Genomic DNA, 27,951 nt, shown 5'->3' on the forward strand with positions numbered 1-27,951 from the left:
GTTTTTTCAATTAATTAGTATTTAATAGATTAGAACAATAAATCAGAATGAATAATTGCAATTTATAAATATTTACAATAAGTATTTACATTAACAAGAATAATATATGGAAACAATGAGAACAATAAAAAAGATTAATGAATAGGAGTAATAAATAACAAAACCTAACAAGAATATTTAAAAAGCCTTACACAACTAAAGAAAAGTTAAATTTGGGAACTGCTGTGAGGAATATACAGCCCCAAACTCTGCCTCATGGCACAACTCCTGCATCTTGAGTTTTACCCATGATTGTTTTTCTGGGTTAAGACGCCTCATTGAGGGAGCCAAACTCAAGAGAAAAAATGTGACGTCATCTTTCTGCAACCTCTCTCTTTCTCTTTCTGCCTCCCTAACTTCCTTCCTCTTCAAATAATCCTCCAGCATGCTGTCACTGCTTTTTCTCTTCGTTGGCCTAGGAGCTACAGCACCACACTCGCCCTCACTTTCAGCCTGGTCAACATGCTGAGCTGGCCCTGTGACTTCCTCCTGCTCCTGCTCCTCCTCAATATCAACATTGCTCTGAGTGCTATAAAAAAAAGTATGTGATTAGTACTATGCCTGTCTGATAAATTATAATTAGAGGTGTTATGCTAGAATGTTTATAGCCCACCATCTGAAAGATGTAGACTCAGCTAAAAAACACATAGCCTCCATAAATTTCCATCTCTTCTTCTGCTTTCCGCCTGCCTGACCACTCTTCACATCTCCTTCCTCTCTCTTCTTTCTTACGTACGTGTCCCTCAGATTCTTCCACTGCTTTTTCACTTCCTCAACTGAACAGTAACAGAATTGTATTATGATTAGCTCTGATTAGACACTCGCTGGTTTATATCATGTTACTATCAAACAATAGATCACACTGTTGTCAGTACAGTGCTGTATTTTGTATTTAAACGACAAACATCTTTAAAAGAGAAATCCAGGAGGATCCTATACAGAGTAGGACTCTATTATCTCCCGATGGGGCAGTTTAGCCCAGACTCAGCATCTGTTGAGTCCTGTCCACTACAATTAATCCATAAACACACTGCATAAAACTAGTCGTCCTTTTGTAACAGCTGAGACACCCGACATAACTTTAAACAGTGACAAAAGATCGTTTTTGGAGTTAGCCGAGAAGGTTAGCTTTGTGTCGGCTATCGTTACAACAAAGACAATTCACATCAGTGTGAGCTTGATTATACACACACCGTCATCACATTCAATCTCCGAAGCTATTCTCCTCCAAACATTGTCTTTCAAATCGTTGTCTTTGTAGTGTTTATGTCTTTTATCGAAAAGCACCAGGTGCTGTGAAACAAAGATGACTAAGCGATCCGCCATGTTGAATGTTTTCGTATGTGACGTGCCTACAACAAGCGTTTTCATTGGCCAGATGTGTACTCGTCGCAAGCGAAACTTTGTAGAAATCGACCTCGGTCCGAAAAAATAAAAGCCGAAATTTCGCTCAGCGACATAACGTTGCTGATGTGAAAGCGTGCATTGACAAACAATAGGTTCGAAAAAAATAAATAACGTGCGAAATATTCGCGCGAAAAATAAATAATAATAATAAATAAATTTACCCTCAAAACGTAGGAAAACGTCCTCTCGCTCACATTAAGATTTCAAGACAAACGGAGCTACGGTTTGGACACTGTGAGCTTCAAAGCGGCAGGTGGTCCAAAAAACTCTCCATTAACGGTAATGTTGAAAGAAATGAAAAATGTCAAATGAAAGAAAAATTGACTACGTTTTTACATCGCTGTAGTTCCAACATTTCTTGGATGCCAGACATAAAAATTACATCAACGCGTTCAGCTATCTCTCCTCTTGCTCATAAAATCATCATTCAGCCGCGAACTCTTCATTTTACCCCTTAAAATAAGCACTGAATAGGGAGATGTTTCGAGTGGCGTTAGTCTTGATTATACTGTAAATGCTTTACTTTTTCATTTAGTTCTTGGTGGCGGCTGCGGCTCAGTTGGTAGAGTCATCGCCCTTCAATCAGAAGGTTGAGGGTTCGATCCCCAGCTCCTGCGAGCAATATGTCCGAAGTGTCCTGTTCTTGTACAGATACTTTCTTCTACTTGTACTATTCCTACTTTTACTGCATTTTCTTCTATCACTATTTCTTGTTCTTGTACAGACACTTTTACTTGTACTAATTTTACTACTGTTTTTTCTGCTATTTCCTCCTCTTCTGCTTCTTGTATTTCTGCTTTTGCTACATCTTGTTTATTAAATGTTGTTTATTGTTTAATAAATCTATGTTTATTCTTAGTCACATAGGGGCTGCTATATCTTGTTTGGGGGATTTTGTATACAGAGGGGAGGGGGGACAGCGGGTGTGTATTGTAACTAATGTCTTGTGTCCTGCCTGTCTCTATCTATCTATCTATCTATCTATCTATCTATCTATCTATCTATCTATCTATCTATCTATCTATCTATCTATCTATCTATCTATCTATCTATCTATCTATCTATCTATCTATCTATCTATCTATCTATCTATCTATCTATCTATCTATCTATCTATCTATCTATCTTCTTCTATGACTATTTCTTGTTCTTCCGCAGATACTTTTACTTCTTCTGCTTCTTGTTTTAGTTTTGCTACTGTCTTTTTCTGCTATTTCCTCTTCTTCTGCTTCTTGTATATCTGCTTTTTCTACATCTTCTATTACTATTTCTTGTTCTTCTGCAGATACTTTTACTTCTTCTGCTTCTTGGTTTAGTTTTGCTACTTTTTTCTGCCATTTCCTCTTCTTCTGCTTCTTGTATTTCTGCTGTTACTACATCTTCTTCTTCCATTACTATTTCTTGTTCTTCTGCAGATAATTTAACTTCTTCAGCTTCTTGTAGTACTTTTACTACTGTTTGTCTTCTTCTACTTTTCTTCTGCTATTTCCTCTTCTTCCACTTTTTCTTCATCTTCTGCTAATTCTTCTTCATTCAACAGTGTTTCCGCAACATTTCAGCTGGAAGCATTCACACGCATTTTCCGCAGGGAAATGCAAATTTTCTAGTTAATTTCTGAATTTCTTTAAAAACAGTATTGTTAACGTATTTTCCTATGATTAGTTAAGTTTTGTCTTAAACCTGCAATATGTTCTGTAAAGCAGTCCCTGTAACTCCAAGCAATTGTTCTATTCTCTGTAACAGAATCTGATGGTCAATTGTTTCAAAAGCAGCACTAAGATCTAACAGGACAAGCACAGATAGAAGTCCCCTGTCTGAGGCTAACAGAAGATCATTTGTTACTCTAACTAGTGCAGTCTCAGTGCTATGGTAAACTCTAAATCCCGACTGGAACTCCTCAAACAAGCTGTTGTTGTGGAGAAAATCACACAACTGATTAGCCACCACTTTCTCTAAGATCTTGGAGATAAAAGGAAGGTTAGATATAGGTCTATAGTTAGCTAGAGTTCCTGAATCAAGAGTAGGCTTTTTAAGGAGCGGTTTAATTACAGCTACTTTAAATGACTGGGGTACATAACCTGCTGCTAAAGATAAATTGATCATATCTAGTATGGAGCTGCTAACTAGAGGAAAGACTTCCTTAAACAACTTGGTTGGGATTGGATCTAAAAGACAAGTTGACGGTTTAGACGCAGAAATAATCGAATTTAGTTCTGCGAGGTTAATTGGAAAAAAACAGTCGAGGTTAGTGTCAGAATTTGGAACCGTTTCTGCCGAATCAAAAATATAGGAGGAATCTGCACTAAGTAAAGGCAGTAAGTTGCTAATTTTGTCTCTAATGTTTAGAATTTTATCATTAAAAAAGCTCATGAAATCATTACTGCTAAGGGCTAAAGGAATAGATGGCTCAAATGAACTATGACTCTCTGTCAGCCTGGCTACAGTGCTGAAGAGGTATCTAGGGTTGTTTTTATTTTCTTCAATAAGAGACGAGTAATAGGCAGTGCGGGCCTGCCGTAAAGCTTTCATATATCTATTATGACTATCTTGCCAAATTAAACGAGACTCTATCGTTTTGGTGGAGCGCCAAATTCTTTCACATTTACGTGACGTTAGTTTTAGAGTATGGGTTTCTAAATTGTACCATGGAGCTGATCTCTGTCGTTTGATTGGCTTCTGTTTTAGGGGGGCGATTGAATCCAGAGTAACTCTAAGTGAATCCACCGCACTATCTACAAACTGATCTAGCTGAGAGGGACTAAAGTGATTATAGGAGTTTTCAACTAGGTTAGGGGATGGAACTGAAACAAAGGCAGCTGAAATAGCTTCCTTAAATTTAGCTACAGCATTATCATTTAAATTTCTAGAGAGCACTTTTTTATTAAGAGGATTTAAGGTTGGTAAAAAGAAATCAAAAGTTACTAGGAAATGGTCTGATATCAGAGAATTTTCCAGAAAAACCGACAAACTATTAATTTCAATACCATAGGCTAAAACAAGATCCAGGGTGTGGTTAAATCGATGAGTAGGTTTGTTTACACCCTGGGTGAAGCCAATAGAGACATGAAAGCCGTGCTAAGACTGTCATTAACAACATCCACATGGATATTGAAATCACCTACAACAATTATTCTATCACTGCTAAGAACTATGTGTGATAGAAATTCTGCAAATTCAGATAGAAATTCTCAATATGGGCCGGGAGGGCGGTAAACTATAACAACTAGAACTGGCTGAAAAGTTCTAGAGACTGGATGTGAAAGACTGAGTGCAAGACTTTCAAAAGAGGTATAATTCAGCTTTGGTCGAGGATTAATTATAAGACCAGAATTAAAAATAGCTGCTACTCCACCACCTCGACCAGTGTCTCGAGCTATATGAGCATTCAAATGACTGGGAGGGGTGGATTCATTTAAACTAACATATTCATCCTGAGAAAGCCAGGTTTCAGTTAAGCAAAGTAGATCAATATGATTCTCTGATATTAGCTCATTTACCAGGAGGGATTTAGATGCTAGGGATCTAATGTTTAGTAAGCCGCATTTAATTGTTAGATTTTTTTGCCAAATCGTATTTGTAGTTTTGATTTTGACTAAATTGTTATGATTTACGCCTCACAAGGACAGCTATAGTGGCAGGTAAACAGATCTAAAGGAAGCGCAGAGAAGTGTGTAAGACTGCAGCTCTGCATCCTGGTCTGAACTCTGATGAGTTGTCAGGGTTTGGGACTAATAAACTCTGCTACGTTTCTAGATAATAGAGCTGCACCAACCAGAGTAGGATGGATGCCATCTCTAGCTAGCAGACCAGGCTTTCCCCAAAAGGACTGCCAGTTATCTATGAAGCCCACATCGTTTGCTGGACACCACCTCGATAGCCAGCGGTTGAATGAAGACATGCGGCTATACATGTCATCACTGGTCAAATTAGGGAGAGGACCAGAGAAAACTACGGAGTCCGACATCGTCTTAGCAAAACTACACACCGACTCCACATTAACTTTAGTAATTTCCGACTGGCGAAGTCGGGAGTCATTTGTGCCGACATGAATTACAATTATTACAATTATCAAATCTACGTTTAGCCTTTGTCAGCAGCTTTAAGTGAGCCGTGATGTCGCCCGCTCTGGCCCCGGGTATACACCTAACTATGCCCGCTGACTTCGCTAACTTCACGTTTCTGACTATGGAGTCTCCAATTATCAGAGTTTTTGTCTCAGCGGGTGCGTCGCTGAGCGGGGAAAATGAGTTTGAAATGTGAAGTGGTTGGTGGGGAGCCGTGAGCCTTGTTTTCTTACTATGCCTCCCTCGGACAGTAACCCAGCCACTGCCTCCCGGCTGCTCAGGAGCTACCGGGGGAGATTTAACACTATGTCGGCCCGCACCAGCTACAGAAGGGTGGCTAACTGCTGCTGCGTAAGATGACTCTGACTCAAAGGTGCGGAGCCTGCTCTCTAACTCAGACACCCTCGCCTCCAAAGCTATAAATAAACTACATTTAATACATATACCTTTATCAGTAAAGGAGGACGAGGAGTAACTAGACATCTGGCACACAGGACAAGAGAGAGCAGGAGAGGGAGAGGCAGGGAGAGAAGCCATCGTAGGAGAAGCTAACTGCTAAGTTAGCCTGAGAGCACGTAGTTTAACGCAAACAAAAGATCTATAGATAGCTCGCAGGGGTGCTTGGTGATTATTTCGATTACTCAAAGTGTGCAGTGAATGGAGACAAATGTAAGAAAATACACAGGATAAACAATCTAGCTTTAGCTCTATCGATCGGTAGTAGCGATAGAGCGAGACACAACAGGAAGTGATGCAATACGCTCACCGTAGTACGTCAGGACGTCAGAACCTTAATGAGTTGCAAAATGAATAGTAAATATAGTCAAGACATTGAACATTTTAGAAATAATTATTTGAAATAATTTTCTCCCTCAAACTTTGCTTTTGTCGAAGAATGCTCCATTTGCAGCAATGACAGCACTGCTGACCTTTGGTATTCCGACTGTTTATTTGCTGAGATAATCTGGAGATATTTCACCCCATGCTTCCAGAAGCCCTCCCCACAAGTTAGATTGGTTGGGTACTTCTTGTGTAAAATACGGTCAAGCTGCTCTCACAACAGCTCAATCGGGTTGAGATCTGGACTGCGCTGGCCACTTCATAATAGGTATCATAATATCAATTGCCTACTTCTTCCCTAAATAGTTCTTACATAATTTGGAAGTGCGCGTTGGGTCATTATCCTGTTGTAGGATGAAATTGGCTCCAATCAAGCTTTGTCCACAGGGTATGGCATGGTGTTGTAAAACGGAGTGATAGCCTTCCTTATTGAAAATCCCTTTAACTTGTACAAATCTCCCACTTTACCAGCACCAAAGCAACCCCAGACCATGCTTAACAGATGGCGTCAGGCGATCTTCCAGCATCTTTTCAGTTGTTCTACGTCTCAATGTTCTTCTGTGTGATCCACACACATCAAACTTAGATTTGTCTGTCCATAACACTTTTTTCAGACCTTCCTCTATCCAATGTCTGTGTGAGTCGCCTTTTTAGTGTAAACATTGACACTGGCATTTTGTGGGTACTATAATGAAGCTGCCAATTGAGGACCTGTGAGGTGTCTATTTCTCAAACTAGAGACTCTTATGTACTTGTCTTCTTGCTCAGTAGTGCAGTTGGGCCTCCCCCTTCTCTTTCTGCTCTGGTTAGAGCCTGTTTGTGCTGTTCTCTGAAGGGAATAGTACACACCGTTGGAGTAAATCTTCAGTTTCTCTGCAATTTCTCACATGGAATAGCCTTCATTTCTAAGAACAAGAATAGACTGTTGAGTTTCACATGAAAGTTCTCTTTTTCTGGCCATTTTGAGAGTTTAATCGAACCCACAAATGTGATGCTCCAGATACTCAACTAGTTCAAAGGAAGGTCAGTTTTATAGCTTCTCTAACCACCTAAACTATTTTCAGCTGTGGTAACATTATTGCACAAGGGTTTTCTAATAATCCATTAGCCTTCTAACGCAATTGGCAAACACAATGCACCATTAGATCATTAGAGTGATGGTTGCTGGAAATGGGCCTCTATACATCTATGTAGATATTTCATTAAAAACCAGACATTTGCAGCTAGAATATTTATTTACCACATTAACAATGTATAGAGTGTATTTCTGAATAGTTTAATGTTATCTCCATTGAAAAAAACAGTGCTTTTCTTTCAAAAACAAGAATTTCTCAGTGACCCCAAACTTTTGAACAGTAGTGTGTGTGTGTGTGTGTGTGTGTGTATATATATATATATATATATATATATATATATATATATGCGGCTTTTCCAAGGATGCAGCTTATTTATGGATTGTTCTTGAGGGACAATGAGCTTCTGCCGCAAAAACATTTGACCTTGTCTCGTCGGATTTTAATATCAGTCATTTTGCGCTTCATGCACGCACCCTCATCATGGAAAACTCACAGAGAAATGCATATGATGCAGCTTTGAAGTTAAAGGTGATTGACCTGGCTGTCAAAGAAGGAAATAGAGCTGCTGCACGTAAAGTTGACGCTGACAGCGACAACGAAAAAGAGACTGAGGAAGTGAGTAATGAAGTAATTCTGAGGCAGTGAATGGATGGACTTTTTCTTGTGAAATGTATCACTGTATTAAGGTTATCTTTTTCATTAGCCGTGTTACAGACACTGTTCGATAAAGGATTTCCAGTAGGCTTTGTATTAGCAGATGTTACCGGTAGACTACGTATTTAATTAAAATTAAAAAAAAAAAAATTGTGTCACGGCTTTCTGTGTAGATAGCTCTGTTACAACGTGGACACCTGCGGCTTATTATGAAGTACGGCCTATATGTGAACAAATACATTTATTTACTTATTTTTATAAGCCTTATATCCAGGTGCGCTCAGTAGTACAGAATTTACGGTATATCTCAACATGTTTGGTGAAATTATATATATCTAACGATTTAAAACGTTCTTGTTTGAAAGATTTAGCCAGCAAACGAGTAAAGGATAAAAAGGTGATTAAAGAATTTGGACTCAGTTTTGGAATTTTGGACTCAGATTGCTTAAGGACACAACCAAATTTATTTTATTACAACACCAACTCAGAGCAGATTGTACTTTGAAGTCTTCCCAACCTCCTTCATGTGGATCTCGCGCAGGTACTCTTTTTCTCTTTACTGAACCAATCAGCCCTTTTCATCAAGTCCATCAGCCACCTTAGGCCCCGTCTACACGGAGACGCTGTGACAGAAACGCACCGAAACGACTCCACTCCGGATTCAAAGTACAGACTGTCTACACGGCAGTCTTGCCGGAGTGAAAATGATGTAGTTCTCACGCCCGGCCAGTAGTGGGCAGTGGAACTTTACAATGCGACGCACGTGACACTCACCAGTACAACCACTTCCTCCACAACATCCTCCTCAGCGGCTAGTTTCCCCAAGTCTTGCATAAATGCTGCGTATGGTCTCCCTGTGCTTGGGTAAAGGTTGAACAATTTGCCGCAAGTATTCGATGCTCTTTCGGCGGCGACATACACAGTGTATCATATCAAGGTTCTGATTATACAACGCGAATAGCTGCTGAAGCACATAGCACAGGCGAATCCGCCGCCATGGTTGTTTATGTTTGTTCTCGACTACTGCGCATGTCCAAATGTATGGGGGGAAGTGTGGTGAGGTCATCGCAGCCAGAGAGTCCGCTCCGTTTCGTTCACATGGCTGCGATGCGCCCCCCGTATTTGTTTCGCTCCACTCTGGAGGTCGAATTCAAAAGCTTGCGTTTTCACCCCCGTGAAACACCGACGCTATGTGAGCGAAAGGCCAATCCGATATTCAACTGTTTCGTTTTACTGTCACAGCGTCTCCGTGTAAACAGGGCCTTAGTCAGCCAAGGTTGAGTCTGGAGCTTAAAGGTGGAAGTTTCGGGATGATGGCTGCAGGATTTGGCTTGCATTGTCTCAGCGTCCCAAGTGAATCAAAATGAAAAATATCTTTTGAATGTTCAATTTCCTTCTTAGATTAATCTCATGGCCATCTCGGTTTTAATCAAAATCTGTAAACTGTCTTCCAAACACGTGGTGAGCCAAAGAAAAGTTTAAAATGCCTTGCTTGTGCAAGAAAGGATCAAAGTCCAAAGATGTGTGCGTAAAAAGTTGCAAATTAAAATTAATTCAGTAGGAATCGTTCCTATGGTTCGAAATCTTAAAAATGTAAGAACAATTAGACAGACAAGGTGTCCGTCTTTAAGAAAAATTGCAGCAGGACCGAGCTGCTGGACTTGGCTAGACTTGATTGAAACGGAGTCAGCTCCTTTGAAAGGTAAAAAGCTCATAATGCTCATAAAGGAAAAAAAGCCAGCATAGTATCTCTTCTGCTCAGGGTTTTTTATCAGGGCAGGAAAAGGGGGAGTTTCAGGGCCTCCTCCTAAATGTATAGGCGTTGTCTTAACTGAGTTTAGATTACTCACTAAGTTTAAGAATAAGGACTGAACATATATAAATCACCATACATTCATTTTCATATCAATTGTTTTCAGATTCACATCAATGTAGGGGACATATATTTTAGGTCACATCTCAGGTTTCAAAGGAGTGGTGACCATCAGTCGGTAAATTTCGTCCTGAAGTTGGAAAAATAAGATTTATGCAAGAAACACCTTGAACAAAGCAGATTAATCACATAAAACTTTTTTTTTTATGTGATTAAGTATTTAAAACTTATTGTCTTTAAATAACATCTTCTGTAACTAAATTACACAACCTATGATTATGAGAGTACAAAAGACATTTTTACACAGCTTACACATCCCACAATGTTTTGTCCACTTGGTGGCAATGTTGTTCTATGTCCAATTCTTTTTTTTTTTTTTGAAATTCTCTTTTTATTGAATTCTTTCAAGTCCAAACATGCCAAACTTTTCAATTAGCCATCTGCAATTGTACAACAAAGATACTCGTTTCCACCCGAATAGTAACCCTGGGCTAACAGACAGCAGTACAAAAGTGTGCAAGGACTCATTAGGCATCTAAACTACCCGTAACATAGGATTTTTCAATTATAGTAAAAAAACAAACAAACAAGAAAAAGAAACAAGAACACAGTAAACAAACATGTGGGGGTAGACCTCAATGACACATAAATCCCTCTACAGAGGGGATGCAGATAGTTATATGTAAGAAATGACAAAGGAAAAAACTAAACAAAAAAAACCTATCCACTTTAAACAAATGATGGACGTATTGGCGTGATATAATCCAACCATCTTTCCCATCTTTTCAAAAAGATTTCCTGTTGTAATTTCAAAGCAAAAGTAATCCTTTCCATCCTAAACATAAATAAATAATACATAATAAATTATGTCAAACCACTCCTCCACTGTGGGTGTTCCTGGTTTTAACCACTTCCTAGTAATAGCTTTTCTACTAGCAGCACTAAGGATCCGAAACAAATACCTGACATTAGAAGAAACATTCTCAGAACCAATGTCACCAAAGTATAACGACTCAAATTTAAATTGCACGTCTGTTTGAAAGACCCTTTTCAAAATGTTAAATACCTCCTGCCAAAATGGGATCAATAATGTACAAGACCAGAATATGTGAAAATGGTTTGCCTCGAGGCATCCGCATTGTCGCCAGCATCCAGAGGAATTTGTATAGTGCTTCTTTTGAGCTGGGGTGATGAAAAATCTTATAAGGTTTTTCCAGCAAAACTCTCGCCATAACATTGAACTTGAAGTTTTCCATTGTGTCTCACATAAAATCTCCCAATCTTCCTCTCTTGAAACCAGATTTCCCTCCTGTTCCCATTTTTGTTTCACATACAGTGAACTACATTTTCTTTGTTGTAACCCTTTGTAGATTTTCGAGATGAGTTTCTGGTTAGAGCCAGTCCGATAAGCCTCCATAAATACCTTCAACAGAATATTGTCCCAGCCTCCCTGAGTACCTCCCTTCTGCATTTGGTTAATATAATGCCTGACCTGGAGGTATCTAAAAAAATCATCCTTATCTAAGCCAAACTGCCTCTTAAGATTTTGGAAGCTATTCATTGTCCCCTTATGTAAAAACGTACAAAAAGCTGTTAAACCTTGTGAACTCCATCTCAAAAATCTTGCGTCCCAACTTCTAGGCAAAAAATCTGGATCAAGTGCACACCATCTCAAAATCTTCAACTCCTCCTTTAAATTATTTTGAGCCACTACCCTGTTCCAAATCCCAATTGATAAACTTATCCATGGGTTACCCAAAGCCTTTAAACTAGCCGTCAGACCCCTATCTCCAATTGCAGCCTGAATAGGAAATTCTTCTGATACAGCACTTTCAATCTCCTTCCATCTAGCAAAGTAACCTGGATTGCACCAGTTTATTAATGGCCTCAACTGTGCAGCAGTATAATAATCCTTTAAACATGGGAGAGCGACCCCACCCTTGTTCTTTGCCAATTGCAAACTCTGATATTTGATCCTAGGCCTCCGCCCCTGCCAAATGAACCTCGAAATAAGCTTGTCCCATTCCTGGAAATATTGGTCAGGTATATCCAGTGGAAGAGACTGGAAAAGATACAACAATTTCGGCAAGGTAACCATTTTGACAGAATCCAGGCGAGATCCAAAATTCAGAAAAGGAACAAGAGCCCATCTCTTAAAGTCTTCCCCAATCTTCTCGTTCAGGGGGAGGTAGTTAAGTGAGAACAACTTTGTCAAATCTACTGGAATATTTACCCCCAAGTATCTAATGGAATTCGAATCCCACTTCAAATTGTACTTATTTTTCACATTTACAGAGGGGATGTATTTAAAACAGAGAGTCTGTGTCTTCGGGACATTCAGCTTATATCCAGAGAAGGATCCATAATGTTCCAAGAGCACAAATAAACGTGGCAAAGAATGTTCAGGGTCAGATAAATAAACCAATACATCATCGGCGAACAACGAGATAGTTTGCTCTCCCCCCTTCATCATTATTCCTCTAATATTGTCATCCTGAACGATCCATCTGCTTAGGGGCTCAATAAAGATTGCAAACAAGAGAGGGCTGATTGGGCAGCCCTGTCTTGTTCCTCGTTCCAAGGAAAAAGAATTGGACACAGCCCCGTTAATTTTAATCCTTGCCTTCGGATTATCATAAAGAGCCTGTATTGTTTCAATAAATTTACTGTGAAATCCAAACTTATCCAAAACTCTGTACAAGAAAGACCAATTAACACAATCAAAAGCTTTTTCTGCGTCCAGTCCCACTAACACTGCTTCTAACTTATGTTCTGTTATATGATTAATTACATGTAAAGTCCTTCTGATACTATCTTGAGTTTGTCTTTCTCGAATAAAACCTGTCTGGTCCAGGCTAATAATTTGTGGTAGCAATCCCTCTATACGTTTGCAATATATATGGGTAAAGATTTTATAATCCTGATTTAATACGCTAACTGGTCTAAAATTAGCACATTCTGACCTATCCTTCTCCTCCTTCGGTATTAATGAAATAACTGCCTCCCTCCACGAGGGAGGTATGCTGTTCTCTTTAAGAACCCAGTTAAATGTGGACTGCAACACAGGGACCAAAGAACCCTCCATAACTCTGTACCACTCGGAAGGAAACCCGTCTGGACCTGGAGCCTTATTTGATTTAAGATGAGAAATGGCTGAGCGAATTTCTTTCTCCGTTATTTCAGCTACGAGATTCCTACTTTGGTCAGTATTCAGTTTAGGCAAATTAATTTTCTGAAAGAAATCCTCCATTTTCTTACTGTCAGTTTGAGGTTGGGAGTATAAGTTTTTATAATAATTCTCAAAACAATCTTGTATTTCTTTTAATTTGTAGTAAGTAGTATGAGTAATAGGATTTTTAATTTTATGAATCGAATTCTCTGCTTGTTGTTTTTTCAGCCTGTAGGCTAATAGCTTACTGGCTTTTCCTCCCCCTTCATAGTATTTCTGTTTTGTAAAAAGTAACTTTATTTGTATATCTTTAGTATAGATCTCATTTATTTCATTCTTTGTCTTCCTAAGTAACTCTCTAATTTTCAGGTCATTTGTGTCTTTATGATTTTCTTCCAATTGTTTTAATACACCTTCCAATTGAACTAGCTTTTTTTGCCTCACTCTCTTTAGGTGAGCACTGTATCCAATTATCTTACCCCTAAGCACTGCTTTACATGCGTCCCATAACATTGGAGGGGAAACTTCACCATTATCGTTCTGATCCAAGTACTCAGCAATATCTTTTTTAATTTGTTCCTTCATCTGATTCAGTACAAACATATTTAACCTCCATAAGGTATCTCTCTGATATTGTTCCAGATTAAGATTTAAGTAGACAGGGCTATGGTCCGAAAGGTCCATGCTCCCCACATCACATCACAGCCACCAACCCTATTCAGATCCCCAGCGAAAGTAATAAAATAATCAATCCTCGAATACGCCGAATGTGGATTAGAAAAAAAAGTGTTGTCTCTCTTTGAAGGATTTAATTCTCTCCATATGTCAACTAAACCGATCTCCTTCATAGCTAGGTTTATTTTTTTGTTTATTAACTTTGGTTGGGCTACCTTTGTGCTCGAGGAGTCCAGTTTGGGGTCCAGTCTAATGTTAAGATCACCCCCGCAAATTAGAACCCCTTGGGTCTCTGCTGTTATCAACTCAAATATCCATTTAAAGAATTGCCAGTCAGAATTAGGGGGAGCGTAGACATTAAAAAGAGTAACTAGTGACCCTGAGTAACCCTAACCCTAAATTTCCCCTCACAAAAACAAATCTTCCCTCTGCGTCCTTTTTTTCAAAAATGGGATCGAAAGTGGTCTTGTTTGAAATCAATATTGCCACCCCTCTCCTATGCCCAGTCGAATAAGATGATGTTTAAAGCCCAATCGTTTTAATTTAGCATGCTCTGTAACTGATAGATGTGTTTCCTGTAAAAACGCCACCTCAACCCTATCTCTCTTTAGTTTAGTTAAAATCTTACTTCTCTTAATGGGGTTGACAAGGCCATTCACATTATAAGTAGCTATTTTAACTTCTTGCATTCAGTGGTCATTGAGAAGAGAGATGACATATAACCAAGACTCACCACAAGTGTCCATAAGTAGCAAAATAAAACACAGGTTACCCCACACAGTCTGCCAATAACTAAAGCTAACAACAAAAACTCATACAACCCATAGAACACAATAAGAACAGTAAAGACAGAAAATAAGACTTCCAACTGTGGGGTCTTAATATCGACCCTGATGGAGCCCTGATGGATAAAGGGCTCTGAGGTAAAGCCTCTCCACCTGTCCGGTGGGAGAGGGCCTTCATGCATTGTATTGTCTCTGTCCCGGCAGCAAATAGAGAAACATCTTAACCCGACGTTTACATTATACTCTTAGTTATATATATAGCCCATACCGCACACCTTTGATAATCAGCACATGTTACCAGACTAAGTCAGCCCTCTGCTGGGAGTTCCCGGAGGAGAAAAAATAAAAAATAAATAAAAATAAAGTCACACCGGACTCACTCGTTAAAATCAAAATTCGCTGGCACCCAATAGTTTACAGATCACTTACAGTCACCCTGAGTCCTGGCGTCTGAAAGCCTGTAACTTTTCCTTAAATGCCGAAGCCCTGTCACCTCTGTCCCGGTTCCTCGGCCTCTTAACGGTGTGCCATGTGAACTGCTGGATCCTCTCCAAAAGTGAGTCCGGGTGTTTAATGACCGACACCGGGAGACCCCTCCTCTCCATATCCTCCGTCGCCTCCGCCGCCGAATCGTACACCACAACTCCATCCTGGTAGAAAACTCTGAATCTGGCGGGGAACGGCGTCTGAAATCGGATTTTCTTCGCCTTCAGGACCGCTTTCGCTTCAGCATATTCCCTGCGCTTTTTGAAGACATCAGGCGCATAGTCGTGATCCACATTGACGGTGCGCTCTTTCCGCGCGTAGTTCAAATGTTTCCGGGAGCTCCAAACCCTCCTGCAGCAAGCGCTCCACAAACGCCACCATTGACGGGGCCCCCTCTTCTGCTCCCTCTTTAACGCCGTGGATCCTGATATTTTCTCGTCTGGAGCGTCCCTCCAAATCCGTCAGCTTAGCGTCCAAGTGTATCTGAAGTTGTAGCAGCTCCTGCACTGTATCCTCCACCACTTGTAGCCGCGTGTCAGCTGCCTCAATCCTGTTCTCCACCTCTCCGAGCCGAGCACTGGTTTTGTTAATTTCTTCCCCAATTGCTTTCAACTGCTGACTGTTGTCTTCTCTAAACTCTCTCAGCTCTTTCAATATGAGGCCCAGGTCTCCCCTCTCCCTTTGACCCACTTCGAGGTGTGAACGTGCGTCCTCATCATCCTCCATCACGCTGCTATGTGAGGGAGTTAAGCTAGCTCCGTCACCGTCGAAAAACTCAGCCTGCGTTGGCTTCTTAATTTTCTTCATAGGCATTCTCGAGTCCCACCAACTTTAAACAAACTGCAAACTATGTTTTAAAAATACCCGGGTTGCGGTGGGAAAGTTTTAACCCAAATTGTCGGGAGCACGTTCTCTACGCTGCCATCACTCTGCTCGCCAAACCGGAAGCCGCCTCTATGTCCAATTCTTATTAAAATTGTTTCGTTTTGGTTCCCTTAGGCAGTTAGACATTCAAAACAGGCATTCTTTAAATTTCAGACATGTACACTTATTTGATCATACATATTTATCATATAGACCCATACTGATCTAGATATTCTGTTTTCTGGGAAGTCATGAAGATATCGAAATGTTTAGGTGGAACTCTTGAACTCTTGACCCGTCATAAAGTTACCGAGAGACAGAGTCAGTCTGTTTGGAGCGTATTGGGTTTCCTGTTTGAAGAGTTGTTGATGTCCATAGTTCTTAACGGGAGAGCGTTCAAACCATCAATCACTTTGGTTGGTCTTTGACTGAGAGTAGGTACAATGGTTAATCAACAGCCTGTTGTTCTCAGTATTTTAGGAATGTCTTTGGAGCTTCCTGACATATGTTTTTCAGCAAAACTGTAGATTTAATGCTCTTCCACATTAACTGGAAGATCATGTTAATCATGGCATTCATGAGCCAGGATGCAGAATATTGTTACACACCTATCCGAGCATGCATGGATGGATACAGCATACATGGATAACATGACCACTCTATCCACTACTGCATGCACCAGGCGGCTACTTGGAAAACTGGAGGAGAAAATAAAATGGGCCCGGATGAAAATCAAGCCGAGCAAGTCACAAAGCATCCCCGTAGTCAAGGGACAGCTTGAAAACGTGAAGTTCTTCATCAGTGACGATCCAATACCGACAGTGTCTGAGCAACCTGTCAAAGGCCTGGGAAGATGGTACAACGCAAGCCTCAGAGAAAAAGACCAATTGCAGCAAATAAGGCAGGACATCACCAACAGTCTGGAAAACATCAACAAAACCCTTCTGCCAGGGAAGCTGAAGGTTGGGTGCCTGCAATTTGGACTTCTCCCTCGGGTGTGGCCACTCACTATCTACCACCAATGGTATGGCGAGGACGCAGCCTGTGCCCTCTGTCAAAATCCAGCAACTCTCAATCACATCTTGATCGGTTGCAAGAACAGCCTCACACAAGGTTGCTAGAGCTGGAGGCACAACCAGGTCCTCAAGGATCTGGCAGCAGCTGTTGAGAACATGAGGATTACAACCAACTCCTTGCCCCTGAGAGCAACCAATTCCATCACGGCGCCAAACCTTCATCCGAGAGGACAAAAAAAGCCCAACCATCCCCCAACTAAGCCAGAAGTTGGAACACTAGCCACAATGAGCTGGATGATGCTCGTCAATATTGGACAGCAACTTATCTTTTCACCTGAGATTGCAGCTACCACCCTTAGGCCAGACTTGACTTGACTTACTCTGGTCCCCATCACTGAGGTGTGTCTACATCACAGAGCTCACAGTCCCATGGGAGAATTTAACAGAAGAGACCTATGGGCACAAGAAACTGCACTACACAGAACTGGAAGCAGATGCTTAACGAGGATTGAAAGCAAAATTCTCTCTGGTTGAAGTTGAATGCAGAGGTTTTGTAGCTTCTTCCACCATCAAGCTGCTGAAAGACCTTGTCATCCATGGACTGGCCCTGCCTGCGGCAGACAAAAAGATCAGTCTCTGAAGCGGCCCAAAGAAGCAGCCCATGGATCCGGATTCCGCAAAAGGACCCTTGCTGGGCTGGGCTCAAAGAGCAACAACATAACCCGCTTACTAATTCCCCCATCCACCCCACCCCGTTCTCCACTCTATGTGAACTGCTTAGCAGTCTTTCCCAAGCCAGCAGTATCAGCCATCAATAAATGATAATGAAGCAACTTGTCAACGACCACAGACAGCCTCTCAAATCCTCAATACGTCTATCTGAACTGCTGAGCGATCTTTTAAGCCAGTAGTATCAGCCCTCTTCAACCACAAGAGTGTGTGTAGTCCCATGAGCTGCACCATATAAACAACTGGGCAATTCTCATGATTGGGCATGGGACACAAGCTTGGGTTTGATCACCCTGTAGCTGGCCACCTTTGATGAGGGTGTCTAGTGTTAAAAGGCTAAAACACCCTTTGACTCAAAGGTACACCACAGATGATGTGTCCCGTGAATCATGAGTCTTAGGAGTCGCTGTCTTAACCATTTCCTTATTCACTCCCTCACTCTTTTCCTTATGAGTCCCTGACACTTTCTTATGGGTCCCTGACCCTTTCCTTACAATTTCCTAATGCTTATCCTGACGCATGACCTACTGCATTTATAAGGCTGGTTGTTTCTTACCCTTTTGATAATTTGAGTCCCTGACTATTTTTAGTCTTGGTAAGTATCATCTGTTTGTGTGCCTGTAAAGCACTTTGGTCAGCTGAAGCTGTTGTAAATGTGCCATATAAACTTGATTTGATTTGACTCAATGTTGGCTTGGATGATCTGTCTCCCCTCTTTTGGTCTTGAAAGGCAGAAACAACCCGATTCATAGATACACCACTGTCTTTCTCACATCTGAGATACAGCTGTCACGCCACTATTAAGGCAGACCTCATGTATATACCACTCATTGGCACAATGAAAAGTTTTACATCATGTCTCTTGTTTCATGTTTGATGATTCTATCAAACTTTTATCCCCGATCTCAGTGTCTTATTTCTTTGTTGTTCTTGTCCTTATTTACAAAGCTGTTAAAATGTTCCACCATATTTCGATGTGCTTCCATTTTTCTTATGTATCCCCCCCCCTTTACAGCAGGTCTCATGAAATCAAATTGTCTTTCCAGGTGGCGAGCGAAACTGTGGAGTACATGAGCTGATCTGCGTCAGAAAAGGTAGGGCCCACCAGAGCTCTTGAAAGTTGACCTTTGACCTTACATGGCTCCTCCTACTCCCCTTTCTTCATCACCATTTATCAATATTTAAACATGTTTTCATTCTTTTGTCCATTCCACTGTCCTGGGGTTGAGCTTTCTTTACTGTTGTTGGGCTATACTGTTGTCAAGTGCTAACTGCTATCGTTCATTGTTTTTAAATACAGTTGATAGAAGATTTAATAAATGAAAAACTAGCATGAGCAATTGATTAAGTAATTGCAGTGTGAGAGCTGGTAGAGCAAGGTTAAGCTACCATCAGAGCCATTGCTGTTGCAGCCATTATAATAGTAATTATAATACATTACATTACATTTTATTTCACAGCGCCTTTCATAGCACTCAAGGACGCTTTACATTGGGTTAAAAACACAATACAAATAATTAAAACCGCAAGCGGTGATGAAGGGACCGAAGCACCCCGCGCATGTCGGCGTGTGTCGCGACCGCGGGAGTGCAGCCGCGACAAGTTGCCAAGCAGCAGGCCTTACAGTCATCGACGGTTAAAAAAATTGGAATGCGCCGACACATCAAAGTTTGATGGTACGCCGTGGCCATGCCCTTTGACGAAATAACGTGCGGAGCACAACGAGAGATCTTCAACATGTCCAGAACACACTGACACTGAGTTTACGATGATCGGATAAACGCTGTTGGAGGAGTTCGTTCAAATAGCTAACCTGTGAAAAAGGAATTTCGGCCATTTTTGTTGCATTCAAAAAAATGGCGCCACTGAGTCATTTAGCCACGCCCACTTATCATAACAACATGACAAGTTTAATTTTTCTACAGGGATCATGTGTCTGATGTTTGGTGACTCTACACCTATATTAAGACCCATAACAAACTACTTCCTGTTTGTGACGAACAACGCGTCCGTATGACCACGACCTTTGAGGAAATAACGTGCAGAGCACAACGAGAGATCTTCAACATGTCTAGAACACACAGACCTTGACGTTGTGTCAATCGGATATAGGCTTTTGTAGGAGTTCGTTCAAATAGGTAACCTGTGAAACGCGAATTTTCGCCATTGGAAAAAAAAAATGGCGGACTTCCGGTTTAGTTTTGACTATGTGTGCAAGAGGATTTATTGTAGTTCCTGACATTATTAACATACAAAAAAATTGTCATGCATGTCAGAGAAGAAAACCTCTATGTGGAAGTCTTTCAGAAAGGTAAAATAGGGGTGAGCAGAGACATCAATGTTTGATGGTACGCCATGGCCACGCCCTTAAACGAAATAACGTGCGGAGCACAACGAGAGATCTTCAACATGTCTAGAATACACTGACACTGAGTTTACGATGATCGGACAAACGCTGTTGGAGGAGTTCGTTCAAATAGCTAACCTGTGAAAAAGGAATTTCTGCCATTTTTGTTGCATTCAAAAAAATATGGCGGACTTCCTGTTTGGTTATGACAATGGGTGTGAGAGGATTTTATGTAGCGCCTGACATGCCCAATGAGCATAAAAAATGTTGTGTATGTAGGACAAAAAAATCTCAATGGGGATGCCTTTTTGAAAATTTCAAGGGGGCGCCACTGAGTCATTTAGCCACGCCCACTTTTTATGCCAACATGTCTAGTTTTATTTTTCCACTGGGATCATGTGTGTGATGTTTGATGAATGTATGACTATATTAAAATCCGTAACAAACTACTTGCTGTTTGTGACGAACAACGCGTCCGTATGACCACGCCCTTTGAGGAAATAACGTGCAGAGCACAACGAGAGATCTTCAACATGTCGAGAACACACTGACATTCTCATTGTGTCAATCGGATAATTGCTTTTGGAGGAGTTCGTTCAAATAGCTAACCTGTGAAACGCGAATTTTCGCCATTGAAAAAAAATATGGCGTACTTCCTGTTTGGTTTGACTATGGGCGTAAGAGGATTTTATGTGAGACCTCGCATGCTTAATGTGCATAAACATTTTCGTGCACGTACGATGAAAAAACCTCAATGGGGAGGCCCTTTTGAAAATTTGAAGGTGGCGCCACTGAGTCATTTTGTGAATTTTTGTTACGAAATGCCGAAAATATCAAATTTTTTGCCAGACCCGATGACGTTGGAGATTTTGGTGAGTTTTCATTCACGTTCAAGCCGTCAAAAGTGGCTCCAAAGAGACGGAAGAAAAAAAAAAGAAGAAACAAAATTAAAACCGCAAGCGGTGATGAAGGGACCGAAGCACCCCGCGCATGTCGGCGCGTGTCGCGACCGCGAGAGTGCGACCGCGGGAGTGCAGCCGCGACACAAGGCCAAGCAGCAGGCCTTACAGTCATCGAAGGTTAAAAAATTGGAGTGAGCCAAGACATCAAAGTTTGATGGTACGCCGTGGCCACGCCCCTTGACGAAATAACGTGCGGAGCACAACGAGAGATCTTCAACATGTCTAGAACACACTAAGATTGAGTTTGCGATGATCGGATAAACGCTTTTGGAGGAGTTCGTTCAGATAGCTAACCTGTAAACCGCGAATTTCAGCCATTCAAAAAAAAATATGGCGGACTTCCTGTTGGGTTTTGACCATAGGTGTAAGAGGATTTTATATAGCTTTTGACATGCCCAATGAGCATAAAAAATCCCATGCATGTAGGACAAAGAAACCTCTATGGGGAGGCCATTTCTGAGATTTCTTGGGGGCGCCACTGAGTCATTTAGCCACGCCCACTTATCATAACAACATGACAAGTTTAATTTTACTACAGGGATCATGTGTCTGATGTTTGGTGACTCTACACCTATATTAAGACCCATAACAAACGACTTCCTGTTTGTGACGATCAACGCGCCCGTATGACCACGCCCTTTGAGGAAATAACGTGCGGAGCACAACGAGAGATCTTCAACATGTCTAGAACACAGTAAGATTGAGTTTGCGATGATCGGATAAAAGCTTTTGGAGGAGTTCGTTCAGATAGCTAACCTGTAAACCGCGAATTTCAGCCATTCAAAAAAAATATGGCGGACTTCCTGTTGGGTTTTGACCATGGGTGTCAGAGGATTTTATTTAGGTCCTGACATGGCCAATGAGCATTAAAAATCTCATGCCTGTAGGACAAAGAAACCTCTATGGGGAGGCCATTTTTAAGATTTCATGGGGGCGCCACTGAGTCATTTAGCTACGACCACTTATTATAACAACATGACAAGTTTAATTTTTCTACTGGGATCATGTGTGTTATGTTTGATGACTCTACGCCTATATTAACTACTATAACAAACTTTTTCCTGTTTGTGACGAACAACGCGTACGTACGACCACGACCTTTGAGGCAATAACGTGCGGAGCACAACGAGAGATCTTCAACATGTCTAGAACACACAGACTTTGACGTTGTGTCAATCGGATAAACACTTTTGGAGGAGTTCTTTCAAATAGGTAACATGTGAAACGCGAATTTTCGCCATTAAAAAAAAATATGGCGGACTTCCGGTTTAGTTTTGACTATGTGTGCAAGAGGATTTATTGTAGTTCCTGACATTAATAACATACAAAAAAATTGTCATACATGTCAGAGAAGAAAACCTCTATGGGGAGGTCTTTCAGAAAGGTAAAATAGGGGTGTGGCGATACATCAATGTTTGATGGTACGCCATGGCCACGCCCTTAAACGAAATAACGTGCGGAGCACAACGAGAGATCTTCAACATGTCTGGAATACACTGACACTGAGTTCACGATGATCAGATAAACGCTGTTGGAGGAGTTCGTTCAAATAGCTAACCTGTGAAAGAGGAATTTTAGCCATTTTTATTAAATGCAAAAAAATATGGCGGACTTCCTGTTTGGTTATGACAATGGCTGTAAGAGGATTTTATGTAGCTCCTGACATGCCCAATGAGCATAAAAAAATTTGTGTATGTAGGACAAAAAAAACTCTATGGGGAGGCCTTTTTGAAAATTTCAAGAGGGCGCCACTGAGTCATTTAGCCACGCCCACTTTTTGTGCCAACATGTCTAGTTTCCTTTTTCCACTGGGATCATGTGTGTGATGTTTGATGAATGTATGACTATATTAAGGCTCGAAACAAACTACTTCCTGTTTGTGACGAACAACGCATCCGTAAGACCACGCCCTTTGACGAAATAACGTGCGGAGCACAACGAGAGATCTTCAACATGTCGAGAACACACTGACATTCTCATTGTGTCAATCAGATAATTGCTTTTGGAGGAGTTCGTTCAAATAGCTAACCTGTGAAACGCAAATTTTCGCCATTGAAAAAAAATATGGCGGACTTCCTGTTTGGTTTTGACTATGGGTGTAAGAGGATTTTATGTGAGATCTCGCATGCTTAATGTGCATAAAAATTTTCATGCACGTACGATGAAAAAACCTCAATGGGGAGGCCCTTTTGAATATTTGAAGGGGGCGCCACTGAGTCATTTTGCGAATTTTTATTACGAAATGACGAGAATATCAAATTTTTCGCCAGACCCGATGACATTGGAGATTTTGATGAGTTTTCATTCACGTTCAAGCCGTCAAAAGTGGCTCCAAAGAGACGGAAGAAAAAAAAAAGAAGAAAAATAATCATAAGGGTTTCAATAGGGTCCTTCGCACTGGTCAGTGCTTCGGTCCCTAATTAGGGTTTCAATAGGGTCCTTCGCACTGGTCAGTGCTTCGGTCCCTAATTAAAACCGCAAGCGGTGATGAAGGGACCGAAGCACCCCACGCTTGTCGGCGCGTGTTGTGACCGCGAGAGTGCGAACGCGGGAGTGCAGCCACGACACGAGGCCAAGCAGCAGGCCTTACAGTCATCGAAGGTCAAAAAATTGGAGTGAGCCGAGACATCAAAGTTTGATGGTACGCCGCGGCCACGCCCTTAGATGAAATAACGTGCGGAGCACAACGAGAGATCTTCAACATGTCCAGAACACACTGACACTGAGTTTACGATGATCGGATAAACGCTTTTGGAGGAGTTCGTTCAAATAGCTAACCTGTGAAAAAGGAATTTCGGCCGTTTTTCTTGCATTAAAAAAAATATGGTGGACTTCCTGTGTAGTTTTGACTATGGGTGTAAGAGGATTTTTATGTAGGACCTGACATGCCCAATGAGCATAAAAAATGTCATGCATGTAGGACAAAGAAACCTCAATGGGGAGGCCTTTTTGAAACTTTCAAGGGGGCGCGACTGAGTCATTTAGTCACGACCACTTATTATACCCACATGAGTAGTTTAATATTTCTACAGGGATCATGTGTGTGACGTTTGGTGACTCTACGCCTATATTAATCACTGTAACAAACTACTTCCTGTTTGTGACGAACATCACGTCCGTATGACCACACCCTTTGAGGAAATAACGTGCAGAGCACAACGAGAGATCTTCAACATGTCTACAACACACCGACATTCACCTTGTGTCAATCGGATAAACGGTTTTGGAGGAGTTCGTTCAGATAGCTAACCTGTAAACCGTGAATTTCAGCCATTCAAAAAAAACATAGTGGACTTCCTGTTGGGTTTTGACCATGGGTGTAAGAGGATTTTATGTAGCTCCTGACATGCCAAATTAGTATAAAAAAGTTCATGCATGTAGGCCAAAAAAACCTCAATAGGGAGGCCTTTTTGAAAATTTCAAGGGGGCGCCACTGAGTCATGTAGCCACGCCCACTTATTATACCAACATGTGTAGTTTTATTTTTCCACTGGGATCATGTGTATGATGTTTGGTGAATGTATGACTATATTAAGGCCCGTAACAAACTACTTCCTTTTTGTGACGAACAACGTGTCCGTATGACCACGCCCATTGAGGAAATAATGTGCAGAGCACAACGAGAGATGTTCAACATGTCGAGAACACACTGACATTCTCATTGTGTCAATCGGATAAACGCTTTTGGAGGAGTTCGTTCAAATAGCTAACCTGTGAAACGCGAATTTTCGGTATTAAAAAAAAATATGGCGGACTTCCTGTTTAGTATTGACTATGGGTGTAAGAGGATTTTTTGTAGGTCCTGACATTATGAACGTACCAAAAAATTGTCATGCATGTAAAAGAAAAAAACCTCTATGGGGAGGCCTTTCAGAAAGGTAAAATATGGGTGCGCCGAGACATCAATGTTTGATGGTACGCCATGGCCACGCCCTTAAACGAAATAACGTGCAGAGCACAACGAGAGATCTTCAACATGTCTGGAATACACTGACACTGAGTTTACGATGATCGGATAAACGCTGTTGTAGGAGTTCGTTCAAATAGCTAACCTGTGAAAGAGGAATTTTAGCCATTTTTATTGCATTCAAAAAAATATGGCGGACTTCCTGTTTGGTTATAACCATGGGTGTAAGAGGATTTTATGTAGCTCCTGACATGCCCAATGAGCATAAAAAAAATTGTGTATGTAGGACAAAAAAACCTCAATGGGGAGGCCTTTTTGAAAATCTCAAGGGGGCGCCACTGAGTCATTTAGCCATGCCCACTTTTTGTGCCAACATGTCTAGTTTCATTTTTCCACTGGGATCATGTGTGTGATGTTTGATGAATGTATGACTTTATTAAGACCCCTAACAAACTACTTCCTGTTTGTGACGAAAAAAGCGTCCGTATGACCACGCCCTTTGACGAAATAACGTGCGGAGCACAACGAGAGATCTTCAACATGTCAAGAACAAGCAGATACTTAATTTGCGTCCATCGGATAAACACCTTTGGAGGAGTTCGTTCAAATAGCTAACCTGTGATACGCGAGTTTTCGCCATTGAAAAAAAATATGGCGGACTTCCTGTTTGGCTTTGACTATGGGCGTAAGAGGATTTTATGTGAGATCTCGCATGCTTAATGTGTATAAAATTTGTCATGCACGTACGACGAAAAAACGTCAATGGGGAGGCCCTTTTGAAAATTTGAAGGGGGCGCCACTGAGTCATCTTGCGAAAACAAAATACGAAATGACGAGAATATCAAATTTTTCGCCAGACCCGATGATGTTGGAGATTTTGATGAGTTTTCATTGACGTTCAAGCCGTCAAAAGTGGCTCCAAAGATGAGGAAGAAAAAAGAAAACGACAAAAATAATCATTAGAAAAACAATAGGGTCCTTCGCACTGGTCAGTGCTTCGGTCCCTAATAATCGTAAGGATTACAATAGGGTCCTTCGCCCTGGTCAGTGCTTCGGTCCCTAATTAAAACCGCAAGCGGTGATGAAGGGACCGAAGCACCCCACGCATGTCGGCGCGTGTCGCGACCGCGAGAGTGTGACCGCGGAAGTGCAGCCACGACACGAGGCCAAGCAGCAGGCCTTACAGTCATCGAAGGTTAAAAAATTGGAGTGTGCTGAGACATCAAAGTTTGATGGTACGCCGTGGCCACGCCACTTGACGAAATAACGTGCAGAGCACAACGAGAGATCTTCAACATGTCTAGAACACACTAAGATTGAGTTTGCGATGATCGGATAAACGCTTTTGGAGGAGTTCGTTCAGATAGCTAACCTGTAAACCACGAATTTCAGCCATTCAAAAAAAATATGGCGGACTTCCCGTTGGGTTTTGACCATGGGTGTTAGAGGATTTTATGTAGCACCTGACATGCCCAATGAGCATAAAAAATCCCATGCATGTAGGACAAAGAAACCTCTATGGGGAGGCCATTTTTAAGATTTCATGGGGGCGCCACTGAGTCATTTAGCCACGCCCCCTTATTATAACAACATGACAAGTTTAATTTTTCTACAGGGATCATGTGTCTGATGTTTGGTGACTCTACACCTATATTAAGACCCATAACAAACTACTTCCTGTTTGTGACGAACAACGCGTCCGTATGACCACGACCTTTGAGGAAATAACGTGCGGAGCACAACGAGAGATCTTCAACATGTCAAGATCACACAGACTTTGACGTTGTGTCAATCGGATAAAGGCTTTTGGAGGAGTTCGTTCAAATAGGTAGTCTTTAAAACGAGAATTTTCGCCATTAAAAAAAAATATGGCGGGTTTCCTGTTTAGTTTTGACTATGGGTGTAAGAGGATTTATTGTAGGTCCTGACATTATGAATGTACAAAAAAATTGTCATGCATGTAAAAGAGAAAAACCTCTATGGGGAGGCCTTTCAGAAAGGTAAAATAGGGGTGCGCCGAGACATCAATGTTTGATGGTACGCCATGGCCACGCCCTTAAACGAAATAATGTGCGGAGCACAACGAGAGATCTTCAACATGTCTAGAATACACTGACACTAAGTTTACGATGATCGGATAAACGCTGTTGTAGGAGTTCGTTCAAATAGCTAACCTGTGAAACGTGAATTTCGGCCATTTTTGTTGCATTCAAAAAAATATGGCGGACTTCCTGTTTGGTTATGACCATGGGTGTAAGAGGATTTTATGTAGCTCCTGACATGCCCAATGAGCATAAAAAAAATTGTGTATGTAGGACAAAAAAACCTCAATGGGGAGGCCTTTTTGAAAATCTCAAGGGGGCGCCACTGAGTCATTTAGCCACGCCCACTTTTTGTGCCAACGTGTCTAGTTTCATTTTTCCACTGGGATCATGTGTGTGATGTTTGATGAATGTATGACTATATTAAGACCCCTAACAAACTACTTCCTGTTTGTGACGAACAACGCGTCCGTATGACCACGCCCTTTGACGAAATAACGTGCAGAGCACAACGAGAGATCTACAACATGTCTAGAACACACTAAGATTGAGTTTACGATGATCGGACAAACGCTTTTGGAGGAGTTCGTTCAAATAGCTAACCTGTGAAACGTGAATTTGAACCATTAAAAAAAAAATATGGCGGACTTCTTGTTTGGTTATGACCATGGGTGTAAGAGGATTTTATGTAGCTCCTGACATGCCCAATGAGCATAAAAAATGTCATACATGTAGGACAAAGAAACCCCTATGGGGAGGCCATTTTTAAAATTTCATGGGGGCGCCACTGAGTCATTTAGCCACGCCCACATATTAAAACAACATGACAAGTTAAATTTTTCTACTAGGATCATGTGTGTTATGTTTGATGACTCTACGCCTATATTAAACACTGTAACAAACTACTTCCTGTTTGTGACAAACATCAAGTCCGTATGACCACGCCCTTTGACGAAATAACTTGCGGAGTACAACGAGAGATCTTCAACATGTCAAGATCACACAAACACTGATTT

At 41.2% G+C, this 27,951-nt stretch overlaps 1 protein-coding gene and 1 long non-coding RNA gene across 3 annotated transcripts in view; one reads left to right on the plus strand and one right to left on the minus strand.

The window, feature by feature from the left end:
- Positions 1-27,951, plus strand: part of syt14a (synaptotagmin XIVa) — a 122,855-nt gene that overhangs the window by 21,365 nt on the left and 73,539 nt on the right. For both annotated transcript variants that reach the window (XM_079369691.1, XM_079369692.1), the window contains one exon: positions 18,724-18,771. In XM_079369691.1, coding sequence (XP_079225817.1) covers positions 18,724-18,771 — 48 coding nt within the window. The remainder of the gene's footprint in view (positions 1-18,723; positions 18,772-27,951) is intronic.
- On the minus strand, positions 2-1,340 carry LOC306840357. The gene is made up of 2 exons (XR_013781319.1): positions 653-1,340; positions 2-568 (listed from the first exon to the last, which is right to left on the minus strand). It is a non-coding gene; the product is annotated as an uncharacterized lncRNA (long non-coding RNA).

Source organism: Symphodus melops (genome assembly GCF_947650265.1).
Source record: "Symphodus melops genome assembly, chromosome: 19".
Lineage (NCBI taxonomy): Eukaryota > Metazoa > Chordata > Actinopteri > Labriformes > Labridae > Symphodus > Symphodus melops.